General features: G+C 31.8%; 1 protein-coding gene across 1 annotated transcript; it reads left to right on the forward strand.

Annotated features, from left to right (window-relative positions):
• Positions 1 to 521: 521 nt before the first annotated feature.
• Positions 522 to 5,427, forward strand: LOC143546910 (nucleolar complex-associated protein 2-like). The gene is made up of 8 exons (XM_077038464.1): positions 522 to 1,144; positions 1,661 to 1,963; positions 2,554 to 2,883; positions 3,243 to 3,449; positions 3,534 to 3,620; positions 4,206 to 4,300; positions 4,503 to 4,658; positions 5,145 to 5,427. The coding sequence occupies exons 1-8, from the start codon at positions 611 to 613 to the stop codon at positions 5,425 to 5,427; spliced, it is 1,995 nt and encodes a 664-aa protein (XP_076894579.1). The 5' UTR covers positions 522 to 610.
• Positions 5,428 to 15,824: the final 10,397 nt, after the last annotated feature.

Consider the following 15,824-nt stretch of genomic DNA (forward strand, 5'->3'; position numbering starts at 1 on the left):
GTTAGGGTTTTATTTGTTGGCTTAAGCCCTAAACTCTAATTGCAAGATCACCTTTAAAAGATCAATTCTTTGAGCATAATATAAGGTTTTATTTGTCGGCTTAAACCCTAAACCCTGATTGCAAAATTAACCCCGAAAGCTCAGTTCCTTTAAGCATAATTAAGGGTTTTATTTGTTGGCTTAAACCCTAAACACTGACGCCAAAAGCTTAAATCTTTGAGCAATTTCATCAACAAGTGTGTTTTAATCACTTTTAGCAGATACCCTTTTGGAATAAACATTTTGTACAACTACAATGTTGAATGATTCAGGTTCTGTCATTTATTATGGTTTTTTGGGATCTCCATAGCAACATGACAAAATAAATTGTTAGTTTAGAGGTTGGTGTTGTATAATGTTGATTGAATATATGAACCTTACATTTTTGTTCTTACAGGATCCAGAGTTTTATAAGTTCTTGTAAGAAAATGACAAAGAGCTTTTGGATTTTGCAGATGATGATGATGAGGTAAGCTAAGCATATCGATTTTTAAAGTATTATTGTTTGTTTATTTTATTTACCCTCTTTGTATTCGTATATGACCATGTGTAGGAAGATGTTGAAACCGACATGGATGATGAGGCCTCACAAGAAGATGAAGGTGAAGATGAAGAAAAAGATCCAAAGGATCGCAGTAACCATGCGTCTAAAAAAGAAAAAATAAAAACGATAACAAGTGAAATGGTCGACTCATGGTGCAAATCAATTCGCGAAGAGCGTAGAATTGGTGCAATTCGTAACATTATGAGGGCTTTTAGAAGTGCTTGCCATTGTGGTGATGACGACCACGAGTCAAAGTTGACGTCCATGTCGTTCCCGGTCTTCAACAAAATCTTATTGTTTGTATTAAGTGAAATGGATGGAATCCTTAGAATGCTCTTGAAGCTTCCTTTAACAGGAGGAAAGAAGGAAATAATTCTTGATTTGATGAGCACGCGAGCCTGGAAAAATCACAATCATTTAGTGAAGGCGTATCTTGGTAATGCTCTTCATGTTTTGAATCAAATGACCGACACAGATATGATTGCATTTACATTAAGACGCTTACAGTTTTCGGCTTTGTTTCTTGCTGCTTTTCCAAGTCTTCTAAGGAAGTATATAAAGGTATGTTTTACGTTTTATATGTGTATAAATTATTTTTACATTGTAAAAATGATTATGAATGTGTATAAATTAAATTAAAAATAATAAACGAGTCGAGCCTGAGCTCTAGTACGTTAAACGAGCCATTTTCAAGCCTAGCTGGGCTCGACTTCACCCATTTACACTCCTGTTTATGTCCACTCCTATCTTCAACAGCCAATGTAAAAAGAATTTAGCTAAAAGGTGAACACGTCATATGGGTTAAGCGCGCCGAAAGTTGACCACAGTTTGTTTTTAACGCGTACAACTTCTTGAGTCGTTTTATTATTAGATGCTTATTATTGTAATATTGTTGTGTTTTTGAAATGATAATTGACATGTTGCTTGTTTGCTAAAAATGAATGAACATGGTCCAAACTGGAACTGGCCGATTTTGACTTTATGTTTGGAAGTTGCTCATTTTGACCCGTTATCCAGTCTGCCATTTTTGTCTCCAATATTATTCGTTAACCTTTTCTTTATTTTATTTTTTTCTAGGTGGTTCTTCATTTCTGGGGTACGGGAGGAGGTGCATTACCAACAGTCTCTTTACTATTTTTAAGAAACATGTGCATTCGACTCGGGTCCGACTGTATAGACGAATGTTTCAAAGGAATATACAAAGCATATATTTTGAACTGCCATTTTGTAAATGCCACTAAACTTCAACACGTATACTTTCTTGGAAATTGTGTCAATGAGCTTTTTAGGGTTGATCTTCCGTCTGCATATCAACATGCGTTTGTTTTCATACGCCAATTAGCTATGATTTTACGTGAAGCATTTGCTACAAAAAGAAAGGTATTTAATCTCTTGTTATTTTAATTGTTGCTGTTAGTTATGGAGGTGTTTAGATTTTTGTTTTGAGTTTGATTATCTGCTTCTAGGAGTGTGCACAAAATCGAAATAACCGAGATCCATCGAACCTAAACAACCGAATCCAACAAAAAACCGACAGTTTGGTTTCTGTTTTTTTATTAAGTCGGTTTTTCTTGTTTGTTTTGCAATCAACCAAAACTAAAAAAACAAACATTGATTTTTTAAGTAATCTATATATGGGGTCCAAAATGTTTTGGTCCAAATGTGCAAAAATCAATTAAGTGTTAACCAAAAAAATTTAAGCCCAAAGTTTCAGGCCTAGATTCATTATTGTGGGCCATTTTTTCGGGTCAAAAATTTCAAGCCTTGGTCGGTAAAACTGAAACTGAACTAAACTTGTGAAGGCCAAAAAAAGGGTAAAACTGAAACTGAACTGTTTTTAAAAATCTCAAGCTTGAAATTTTGTTTATTTGGTTTGCTTTCAGCCCAAAGCAGACCAAACCAAGTACGTTTGTAGATATTTTTTGATTATTTAAGTTCAAATAATCACTTGTTTTCTATGTTTTTAACAGGAAATATTCAGGAAAGTATACGAATGGAAGTATAAGAATTGCCTTCAACTTTGGACAGGGGCCATTTGCGCATACGCTTCAGAAGCTGATTTTAAACCGCTCGCATATCCATTAACTCAAATAATATCAGGTGTTGTTCGGTTGGTTCCAACCGCACGATATCTTCCTCTCCGATTAAGGTGCATTAGAATGCTAAATAATATTGCTGCTGCTACAAACACTTTTATTCCAGTTGCTGTGTTGCTTACCGACATGTTGGATATGAAAGAATTACATAAACCGCCTACTGGGGGTGTCGGGAAAGCTGTTGACCTGCGCACTATTTTAAGGGTAACCTTTATTACTTTTTTTAAAAAAACTTTGTTGATTATGCATAGAGTTGATATCTTTGTGCAATGTTTTTAGTTTTTAATGAAATATTAGTTTGTTTAATTTGATTTGAAGAATAATATTATTGGACAAACCTTGAGCATGTGAAAGTTAGTCACTTTTTACTAGAATACAGTTATAAGTTGGTTATTTTCGGTTCGTGCCTGAAATGGGTCAATATTGTCACCTGTAAATATATTCATTTGAGCTTTGATCCATTTGAGATAAAAAAAGTTGCTTCATAAGAAAATCGTTGGTATGGTCCGCTTTAATTATATGAATAATTTTATTATGTTCTTATAATGGATTTGAAACTACAGGTCAGCAAGGCGACTATAAAGACACGATCTTTTCAAGAAGCATTCGTTTTTTCTGTTATTGAAGAACTTGCTGAACATTTATCACAATGGAGTTATTCGCCTGCGTTCTTTGAGCTTTCTTTTGTTCCCCTTGTCCGTTTGCGTAATTTCTGCAAATCTACAAAAGTTGAGAGGTTTCGTCGTGAAGTGAGGCAATTAATTCGTGAGGTGGGTCGACATTGTTCATCTGGTGATTTTTCTTGATATTGGTGGATTAAAGAATTAATGTTTTGGCTGTTTTATGATATGCAGATTGAGGCTAACGCTGAGTTCACTAACAAGAAACGAATGTCGGTTTCATTTTTACCAAATGATCCTGCTGCATCATCATTTATGGAGGTGTGTGTTTAGTTATTGAATTTAATGGTTCATGTTTCGGTTGACCTGATTGACCCGTTTAGTAACAGCTCGACCTGCTTACATGCTTAGTTAAACATGTCGATCTACTAACCCTTTTATGGCCCATTTATTCTGTTTTTTTACAACCCACTTTTTCGATTTACACGTGTAAACTTGCTTGTCGTTACTTTAGACAGCACCCCAACTCGTTTGACACTTTTAGATTTATGATTTAAACAAGTCGTGTTCCGGTTACATGATTTTATGTGTGAGCATGTTATGATTGATTTTTACACAAATAAAAATGCGGGTTGGCTTACAAGCATGTTTTTTTACTTTTAGTTTTATAGCTATAATTTAACAATTAAATATGTTTTGTAACTATATTAAACAATTATATAGTTTTTTGGTTATAATAATCTAATGGGTCAAAACGGTTTCGGTGTCTTTTAGCATGGGCAAAGTAGGTTGAGTCAGGATGGCAAACAAACATTTTTTGTTTTCTATTATTTATTTGTATAAATAACTAATGAAATTTATTAAGCCTGTTATTGGAATAATAATATGGTTTTTGACTTGTAACAGGATGAGAAAAAGGAGGGTTTGAGTCCTCTATCTAAATATGCTGCCACACTGCGCGAAAAAGCGCAACAGAGAAATGCCTCATTGGTTGAGTCCAGGTTTGTATAACCGTCACGCTTATATTTTCAGAAAATTTAAATTTAATCACATTTCTGTGTTGGGCTAAATTTTTCGACATGCTTGCAAGATTTCACATTTGGCTGTTGCTAAAGATTTTCAAGAGTTGTTTTAGATTTTTGATGATACACTAGAAATTATAATATTAGGGTTTTGCTAAAGATTGGGTGTATGTGTTTACAGTGTAATTGTGGGTGAAAAAGCATCAATCTTTGGTAAAAGGAGATCAAACTGTGATGATGATGATGATGATGATGACGATGATGATCTAGATGTTGACGTGGATGTGGATGGGGCTGCTGCCTTTAGCTCTGCATGGTTACCGAGTGGGGACCAAAAGTACGGTTTATCCCAATCTCTCAGTTTCTTTTTTTTATTGTATTATTCTAGAGGAATATAAAAACGGGTTGATTTGGTTTTGCTATATTAAAGAGGAAATGGATAGAACATCATCCAAATTGTGTTCAAATACATAAAAACGTCAGTAAAATAGTAACGGGTTATTATTGTAACAAAATAGTTTTTCCAACCATAGTAAACACACTAGTTATTTATAAAATTCAAAAAAGTGTTTTTGGGTCGGTCCAAATAGAGCTGCTAAACGGGTCAAACCCAAATAAGATCCATGTATTTGTGGGTTGACAAGAACACGACCTATTTAACTTGATTTTTTTAATACTTTTGCATAGTAATACTTTAAAGTTCTAAGTTTACATGTTATTATGAAGTTTAAGTTATGCTATATTTTTTAAACTTTTAACTAAAAAACAAATAAACTCGTTTGCGTGTTTTTCTTTCAAATCTAATTTGGTGGTTGAATTACAGGGCGAAGAATCTTGAAGAGGATAAAAAGGAAAAGAAGGGAAAGAAAAATGGTAAAAAGGGTGGTGGTGATGAGGATGTTGTCGAGGATTTTGTGTTAAGTTCGGATGAAGAGGAGGAATCAATGAGTGACGATGAAGAAGATCTGAACGAAACAGAGGATGCTGAAGTGAAGAGACCTGCACCTGTGAAACAAGGAAAGCAGAAGCAGAAATCATCTAATAATAAAAGGAAAGGAAACTTTCATGCAAAGAACAAGTCTAGGAAAAAGAACAAGGCCAACTAACAAACAAAGGATGGTGATATTGTTTGATTGTTATAAATCATATGTTTTTTTTGTTGTTTCTTCAATTCATAGTTGATGCTACTGCTTGATTATTATGTTTTATTGGGATTTGAGATCCTGCAAATTTTGGTTCTTGTAATGCATTATTAGATTTAAAAGAGTTAAAAAAGAGTTTGGCAATTCAAGTTGATTTTTATTTGTTTTTTCCTTTTTAGATAATAATATCATATAACTGATAGAAATGATTCTTATAAATAGCTGAATTGGTTTTATATTAGGGTTTAAAACAAATTATGAAGTGAGCCATTTAGATCTCAAACTAACCAACTTGTTACAGGTTGGTTGGTTGTGGTGGTATAACAATACTTGGTTCAGGATTTGTCACAAAAGTCAAATCTTTTAAGTTGGTTTAGTTTTAACTAAAAGAATGTCAAACAAACATGTTTGGAATGCGAGCGTTGTGAGCTCTTCTTCTTTTTTGGTTTGTCTTCGTCATACTCAACTCTGAAAGCTTCTTCTACGCAAGATGGACAGTTGCATACATCGTAACAAGCATGCCCTGTGTGTTGAGTTGGTGTTAGTGGTGGTATGGTTTGCATCATGTTTATTGTTGGGAATATGTTTCTCCGTTCTTGGCTTGAGAACTTGATTTCAACCATTCCATCTTGATGCTTGACAAACTCTGGGGTTGTGGTTGTTTGAATAGGGGTTTGGTGGATTTTTTTTCTGGTAACAGTTTTATCAACTCTTCTCTGGATAGATAAATTGATTTAGTTTTGATTTAATAGTTCCTTTTTCAAGAAGATATAACTTGAAACTAGATTAAATTTGCCTCATTCATGACACAATACCATACTAGTACACAACAAACATACCACAATAACAAAAAACCAAACTACTGTCTAATATCCATCCTCAACATCACAAATTCAAAACATGTTGGCACAATGCAAACACAAGCTCATGTTCTAAACGAATCAACACCCAAAAGGACAAAACATCAAAGTTCTTTTGTGGTCCAACTGGTCCCGAGGCTCACGAACCATCTGACTCTCGCTTGTTTGATCTGGTCAAACGTGCCCTCGAGCTCAATTGGATCAGACTCATGGTCTGTTATGGAAAGTTTTACTCCGGTCAACCGACAAATTTGTTTAGAGTTGACTCCGTTTTACCAATGATCAAGAGTACCATCAACACTGATCTTGGCAGCAGCCGCATTGTTAGCCGCCGGATTATAATCCATCCTGGCAGCACCACTTCCAAATCTTTAACAGGTCGCGGGTCTTCAAAGTGAGATGGGATGGGGCTGTTGGTTTTCCTTCCTAACTCCCATTCTCCATGTGCATAGTTACACTTGTGATAGGGTTTGATATGCTATAGATTGAATGTAGAGAAGATATTAGGGATAAAAAGGAAGAATGATTGTATTAATGAAAATGTAAAGAAAGATCACAAGAGATTCCCGGGCCTAGCCCTCTCGCTGCATACGCAGGAGCCATGGTGCTACCATCTTAAACCTAAAACATACTCTCCCCTCCCTATTAGCTATTAATCCCTATTTATAGAAATATTAGTTGCACTTAATCCCTTCCAAAATAGACAAATGTTATTTAGACTTTTCTAGAGCATGATTCCTATCAACTTGTCACCATATCGACATCCTTCTGCAGTGTTGCACAGGCGGTTTTTGGCAGCCGTCTGGGAATGATGGTGGGAGTACTGATGGGTTGCCACCTGCCATTTGGTTGACGGCTTTGATCCCTTCGGGTACATAATGCGAGCCAGATGTACTACTGCATATCAAATACACAAAAAAAGAAGAGAAAAGATTGTGTCAAAATAAAAAAAAGAAAAAAAAACAGTTTTTGTATTAATACCAGATACTCGTCCAAATAACTTAAAATGCTAAAATACTAGCATTTGCAAATTCTTATTTTAACTGTTGTTGAAGACACGTATGGCATGCTACTGTGTTACTAATTTATGCACTACAGAGTTAAACCTATATCACTAAATATGAATATTACAAAAGAGGACACATATTGAAGATAATTTGGCACATAAACAAATGTTCTCCTCAGCAAATTAATAGTAAAAGAAAAAAAAGCACTAGGATTTCAAGAAGGGTTGCTTGTTTAATAAACTTAAAACTATAAAATCATGTTTAAGAAAGCAAATTCATAAAAATATACCCAGGGCCGGCCCCGAGAATTTAAATACCTCAGCCGAGACGAAATAAAAAGGCCCGTATAGCTTAAACAAACTATGGATAAAAAGTAAGTTTTGCACCAAATATATTTAAAATGCTAGATCCGTACCTAAAGTGGAGGAACATGGACATTTTAATTGAGGGGCTGAAAATATTACAAAAGGCAAACAAAAAACATAAATCTAAGAGGAAAAAAATCAGCTCTTACATGGTTAATAATTTGGTTTGGGCTATGAAAGAATAAATAATTAATTTAGGATTTTCACTTTTAAAATTTTTAAGGGCATAACTAACCAACTAAATATACATAATATTACTTAAACTAAATGGCCTAAAATCTAAGCCGACGGAACTAAAACATTTTAACTAGAGGCTCACAAATTGTTCTTTTTTTGCATCCACGTGTAAATATCAAGACCATATGATTAAGTATTGCTTTCTTACTTTCTCTTTTATTAGATAAATAATCATTAATCGGCTTACGCAAAACAGGATCACCAATAATTTAATTTTTCAAAAAACTTAAACCTTTCTAACCCTCTTTATATAGTGATTTCACAAGTATTTTTAAAAAGATTGGATAAAAAGATTTTTCTTACAAACATATACTTTTAACGAAATATTTTAAAAGAAGTAAATATGTTTTGTTAATTAGAAAATAGAGTACACCATATAAATTTATAGCCTGTAAAATTAATAAACTGATTTAGAAAATAAAATAATTAGATAGAATTAGAAGAAGAAAAGCCATTAGTCACATTAAATCATTTAGTAATAAATAAAGTAAAAGTAAATTTAAACCTATAATAGTAAAAACAAACTAAAAATAAATTTTACACCTTCAAAATAATGTATGTGTATAAAGTGACTCAAGTGACTGTTGGCAAAGTTGTGTCAGACAAACATTAATAATAAATATTTTCTCTCTAAACAATCATCATCTTTCTTCATTTGCCCTCTGCAACTCACCTCAAGAAGCTTCAACCACCATAAAAAAATAGTTTTAAAAAATATATAAAATTTCAGGCCCCTAAAAATTACGTGCCCCGCCGGTTGTCTGGCTCGCCCTACCCTAGAGCCGCCCCTGAACATACCATGCAGAAAGAACACACCAGAAGTGACTAAAATAATTGTGGTTAATTGCTTATAAATATCAAATATACCTATGTGCTACAGCAACAGTATCAGCACTTACATAATACATATCATTTATAGTGTTTAATGATTCTATTCTAACTATTCTAATAAACTAAAATAAATGGGGACACTTGTCATGTATTAGTTAATTCTTACAATTTTTTTCCTTTAAAACTAATATACCCTAATATATGTAATAAATCAATAATTATTCACTTTCCTTTTACATTATATTTATATAATATCTATATATTTTTATAAATATAAATATTAACATATAATTTTACTATGTATTTCAAAATACTTGGTGAATTCCAAAAATCAACAACAAATCATGTTTCTCAATGAAAATTGTTTCGGGTTTTTTGTGGAAGTTAAATTTGATTTTATGGGTCAAAAGTTGGTAAATAGATTGCTTGGTACAAGTTAACTATATTTAGGTCACAAATTGTTACGGGTCAAAAATAAAAATTTTGAGTATTTTTAAAAGTTTGAGAATGCAAAATAGATTTATCGTCAAATTGTTATGAGTTCAAAGTGTTGACTTTAAAATGTCAAAAATATGAAAGTTAGAATTTTAAACATGATTCGGGTTTCAAATTTATTTTTAAGAGCATTTTTTGAAATAATCAAAAGATTCAGGATTTGGCAAATTGACTATTTTTCCCTCAACTATTAAAATTTAAGAAAAGACTGCCACCCCATGCCTATCAATGCTTCTAACTTTTATCAAATTTGAAATATTTATGTCAACATTAATTTTTCCTTCAATGGTGATCAAAACGTTGTATGAGAAGCATGTCATGCAAAACTATGCTCAAATGAAAAAAAATATTCACAAAATTGAATTGGTTAACGTGCTATTTTTTATGTTGTCAAGAAGCCCTCTGAAACTTATCAAAATATTTTTCATGGTTTAGCTCAGAAAAACATAGTTCTTAAAGAACATCCATTGCTACAATTTAATATCCTACTTTCCTTTGATGGGTGGTAAATTGATAAATATATAAATAAAGGTAACGCCTCTTTTGTATTTAGCCTGAGTGGTTAGAACTACAATCGTATGAGAAGTCTTATTTTCAAAATTGGTTCATAACTAAAATTCATTCAATTATACATATATGACACCGGAGAATGAATTTTTCAATAGAAAGAAGCATTCTTGGGCATGATTTTGTACGGACATTTTTTTTATTAAGTTCATTTAAAAAAATCATTTTGTGATATAAATAAAATCAATTTATGTACACATTGTATAGATGTAATACATTTCATATACGCTATGTAATTATTTGTTTTACTTATAATTTTATAATTTAAGTTATCCCGTATGTGACACGGGCTCTAAAACTAATATACTTATATACCATGTAATTTAACTTACGGCTCGGGGAAAAGAATCCACTCTTACATTATAATTACCTATTATTAACTTAATTTGACTTCGTTCATTCGTTCGATTGACGCTGAACAGAATCGTAAAAATATTAAACCCAATTATTTGATTAGGTTAAGTTTTTGCCATATGAATCTACTTGAGGAGGTTTTGGTCCGTTAATACATATGACCATGCCTCACCAACATTTAACAAAATTTGTTTATGAAAATAATGCAATAAAAATTGAAGTGGTGGACAACTTATAAGATGGAACAGCAGCTACTAAATAAGACGATGAAGAGGTAAAACATGTAGCTTTCCTTTGACCCACACAGACAAGAAGACCGACCATTTGTGCTTTTAAGATTTAGTATAAACACAAATCAAAAAGGGTGCTTGAATTTCATGAGGAATGATGTAAGTGAAGAAAATAATGGCATGTTATGGGTATTGGGTAGTGGAGAATCCTTTTGACTTCAGGGTTTCAAGAAAATATAAAAACTCTAGATACTTTTTTTCTTGGTTGCGATATATATACATGTTATTGGTCTAAAGTAGATTATAAGTGTAACATTTTTCATTAAAGAAAGAGAAGATGCGCACTTGAATTCTCGTGCACACTGAAATTTCCAACAGTTCTTGATCATCTATGTTGCTTTGATTTAAGGCAAAATTTGAGTGCTTGAATTTTCCTTGATGTACCAATTCGCCTGATGTACCAAAGAGAACAAGCTAGTTTTTTTTAAAGACTCAGTACTACGTTTTAAAACACTCTTGATTTGTGTTGAAAGCCATTCCCCGACCACTTTCTCTTATTGCGTCTTCTTTTCTTGCAATTTTACTTTATTTCAGTTGTATAAAGATTGTAATTTATTGTTTTCTTTTGACTTTTGTAATGTAATCTAAAATTTTAAAGTGTTTTATTTTAATTTACGAAAGACATTTTTACAAATTTAAAGTGGTGCATAAATCATGTTTAAAAGTTTGGCTAAATATGAGTTAAATCAAACAAAAAATTGAATGTTGCTATGTAGTGTACTAACAATTCCAAGCTTTGACTTCATCAGTTTCACCTACAAGTACATCATCCCCGCCTTACACATATTTGTGAGTCCGCAAGTATCCTTTTTAGTAAAATTGTGATTTGAAAGTACACTTTCACATGATTGTTAAACAAAAGGCCCATTTTGAGTGTTTACGAGCACAACATGCTCAAGATTTTTATACTATCTCTATAGATAGGCTAAGCCAAGATATGTCACCAGCGGAGTCTTTTACTATCCTTAAGTATCACTTTGTGATTCCTATATTCCTGGTGGATGAGATATGTCATGTTTGTCACAAGGCGTGTTTAAACTCCGTTGGGGAGCACGTGGTACACTGTAGAGAGTTCCCAGGGCTCAAGTACCCACACGACTTGGTTCGAGACGTTCTTTTTGACCTATTTAGGCGTGTTGGGATGTTGGTAAAAAAAAAGCTCCAATGAATTTCTTGACCAACCCGTTGGAAGGAAGATCAACACTCATATTAGCTGACATTTTGGTCTTTGAATTGACAGGTCACAGGAGGGAAATACGCATGTGTGGGCCTAACATGAATTTCCCCTCTTGTGGCCTTGGTGAGTAATGTGTTCACGGTGGATCAAGCCGCCTTAAAAACCACTTCATGCAAAGTGATCAAACAAGAGAAAACATGCATCGATAACTAACACGTGTTTAGTCCCTTTGCTTTTAATATTTTTGGGTTCCTCTGGCCTAAGATTGTGTAGCTACTTAACCGAGTCAATGCGTTATGCATGACAATGTTATGACTCAAAAATCAGCCAATGTAGTTTATAAAATATTTGGTTTTGCAATCAAAAAGCGGCTAGCAGCGCAGTTTTAATTCATGTTTGTCTTTTCTTCATGTAATTTAAATAGTTTAATGAAAATAATTTATATTTAATTCACTGATTATTATAACATTCAAGAAGTTTTTTTTAAAGTGTTGTCATTCTTGGACAGGAGTCATACTAAATTTTGCTTTAGCATTTCAATTTTATCAAACGTCCTGAAAGGAAAAAAAAGGTGTTGGTAGAGTCACCACATTTATATCCAGACTTACTAAATTACAATCACAACAAAACTATTTATTTTCACCAAATTATTTTTATCTATCAAGAAGTTTATTTCCTGGTGAGATTGCATTTTATCATAAACATAAAGAATAAGTGGATTATCCCAAGTGGGTTGGTTGAGTAAATTAACATTGTACAGAAATAAAATGACCAGAAAAAACCTAATGTAATTTATAATAAATGTTTAATATAAAAACTTTAGGAGAATATGTCACTTGTTCATTGGTTAAACCGAAGATTATGTCTTCTCCCACACCAGAATACAAAGATTTTGGTGTTTTTTACTTTTTAGTATTATTTAATGGAATTTAGCGTTATTAAATAAAAGTTAATTTAACTTAGCCCATTAAATTTCGTTTTATGTCCCACTCGCCATCTCTTTCCTATAATGATAACATAGATGTTTTTTTTAAGAGTTATTTAGATTACTGATAAATCACATTATTTAAATCACTGTAAATCATTGGTCCATTTCTCAAATACTAGAGATCAATCTCATGAGGAAACTTAATATATACGAGAAAGTCCTATGACCCAACCTTGAACCCTTCGTTTTGTTACAAGTGAGGCTTGAATCACCCCCCCCCCCCCCCCACCAAAATAAAATTTTTGGCACTTCTCAACCACTTAAATCGAGGATCATTCGCGGTAACATGATGTAAGATTAATAAAAAATACAATCTTATCATAAAAAGGTAATCAGGACACTTATTCATTATGATCTTAACGTTAAAAAGATAATCATGAAAAGTCATGTCTTTTTTATGGGAATTGGATTGGATATGATCATTGTCCTTTTCATTTTTATAACAAAAAAACCTTGTATACATCTATGAGAGAGAGATGTAAAACACTACTTATTACGAAACACATTATTTGTTTTTTGTTAACTAAAAAATATCATCAAATTTTGTTTATATAATAATAATAATTATAATACATACATGTTTAAGTTATACTTATATTACATGCAAATAAAAATTCCAAATTAATTTGATGATTGTTCAAATACATAAATATTAGAATTTGTAAGTAATAAGTACTCATTATTAAAAATATAAATAACAAATTATAATATTAAAGACTTAAATTTGTTTTCTTTTTTTTATTTTATCATACTTTAGTTTTCGGTAATAAAACTTATTACATATAAGGACGCGTTAAATTCGTAATCAATAATACAATGAAAGCTACAACAATCGTATAATGCACATGTACATTCGAAGACCGTTATCGGCATATACTCATTTTGGATTTGATGATTACGAACTTATGAAGATAAACCTTTTTATTTCAAGTTTCAATTATTGAGATCTACATTTGGTATACCATGTTACTTGCTATAAATAATTTATAACACGAAAGGAATATTTTATCGGAATATTAAAAAGATGATGCCATTTTTGAATAAAAAAGTCAATATCGAAGAGGATTATGCGGCAATTGGATTGTCTAGAAGTACAAAAATCATGAACTTTAATATAACAAAAATTATGTTTACAAAGAACTACGAGTTTCCACTCTATAGTTTGTTAACATTTGTTATTTCAATTCAAAAAAATAAATTTGTTATTTTCGTTTTTAAAGTTTTATTTTCGTTGCAATTTTCGTCCCTGTAATTTATTAAAATATATTATTTCAGTTCAAAATATGTTGTCGAGAAGGAAGAAATTTCAACGAAAATGAAACTCTATGGACAAAAATAGCTAATTATTAACTATTTGACTGAAATAACAAATTTAAACAAAACACATGAATAAGAACCACAATTCTCTCTTATATTTATAAACAAATTTTTTTTTAAAGGTGATTGAAATTTTTGTTAGATTGTTGTATATTTTTATCAACTTTTCAAAGCCCACTTGATTACTATATAGTTTATTAACTTTATAAGAAAAGTACAGCTTATCAAAGTATTTTAATACCCTAGGCAAGCTTGCATCGACCATTGACAGCCGAGATGTTGGGTTCATAAGAAATACTGGACCTCAAAAATCACCAGCGCATCTTGGACGCAATAGATGCGGATGAGATAAGAACTTCGTATACAAGCATGCTCAATACCTAGATGGATGACCTCCTACAAAATCTCCACCCTGGAAACCAAACATAAATCCTTGTATGCAAAACGAACAATATTGGTTGTACGAGATGCCAAATGTTAAAGTATAATATTGTTATATTTAAGAAGTACAATTTTAAATGGTTTACATATGTGCATACAAAGGTGCATTCAAACCTTTAACAACAGAGTGTCTAACCGTAGTGGACGAACACACATGATATTCAGCTTTAAAAAATGTATTTAAACCATACAAATGTGCGTCCGTCATACGGTACTAATATATGAAATATGGAATATAAGACAATAAAAGTGGATGAACACACATGATATTGAGCTTTAAAAAAGTTGTGATCCTCCTGCGAGTAAAATGTTTAAGTTAAAAAATAGAGAAACAATTATATGAGGATTTACATGGCGTTTGAATTAGGGGTGTAAATGAGCCAAGTTCAAGTAGTTCAACTTGTTTGCACCCCTAAATCTCAAATGATATGATTTGTATACTGAGATTTTATTTTTAAATGTAAATCTTGAACTCTACTTTTTATGTTAGGACTTATGTTGTATGTTATAGTGTCATACGCATATTATTATTATTAATAAATAATTTAGTGATCCGTAATGATTTTATGTTCATTAAATTTTTTGCAACCCTCAATTATATATTATCATGTTTATTAGGTCAAATTAAATCTTCTTTTAGATTTTAAATATGGTCTTTTTCATCCAACCTTGTAACAGTTTATGATTATGGTGTCTTTGTATGACCCAACAACATTTATCCTACTATGTCAATTGTCAAACCTTGTTTCTTGGTTTACCATAATCTAGTTTCTAAATGCTCAAAGTTAGCTTGTTTTTTCTTGAGATATTTGAATAATCAAAGTCGAATTTGTATCTAATGAAAATTTGAAATATCAAGAATCTGAATTTGGAAATTAAATTTCTCAAAAATAAAATTTTAAGAATTAAAATATGCTAAAAGAATTCGAATTTTTATGTGTGGTTGAAAAAATAACCGGTTTTTGGTTTGTATAATTGTTAATGAATTGTTGTAATATGGTGGTGGCAATGGTAACAACGTCGTCGGGTGGTGGTGATCACGACAATTATGGACGGGTGGTGATGCTTTAGTTGCGTGGGATATTATAGTATACGTTTTTTTCCCTTATTTTGTTGAGAATTTTCTCATTTACTTAAAAATAATTTTAGTAAACTTATTCTACCTTCAATTCATTTTATTTTCCAGTCAAACATGTCATTTGTTGACTATTACCGAACGTCCGAACCACCGACTAGAGTCACTAATGAAATTCAGGTTTTAAGTTTTTAGAATATAAAAAAAAGCAAATATTTAGTTTATATGTGTGTTGTGAAACAATTTTTGTACAGTGTGATATTTAGGGTAATTTCAAATAGTGTAAAAAAATTAACAATTGACAAGATAGACTGTACTTTTCCTAGGAAAAGGTAGATTTATATACATATTTTTTTT

Source organism: Bidens hawaiensis, unplaced genomic scaffold, assembly GCF_021521415.1.
Source record: "Bidens hawaiensis isolate Kalapana, Puna unplaced genomic scaffold, B.hawaiensis_p1.1 tig00014475_1, whole genome shotgun sequence".
Classification (NCBI taxonomy): Eukaryota; Viridiplantae; Streptophyta; class Magnoliopsida; order Asterales; family Asteraceae; genus Bidens; species Bidens hawaiensis.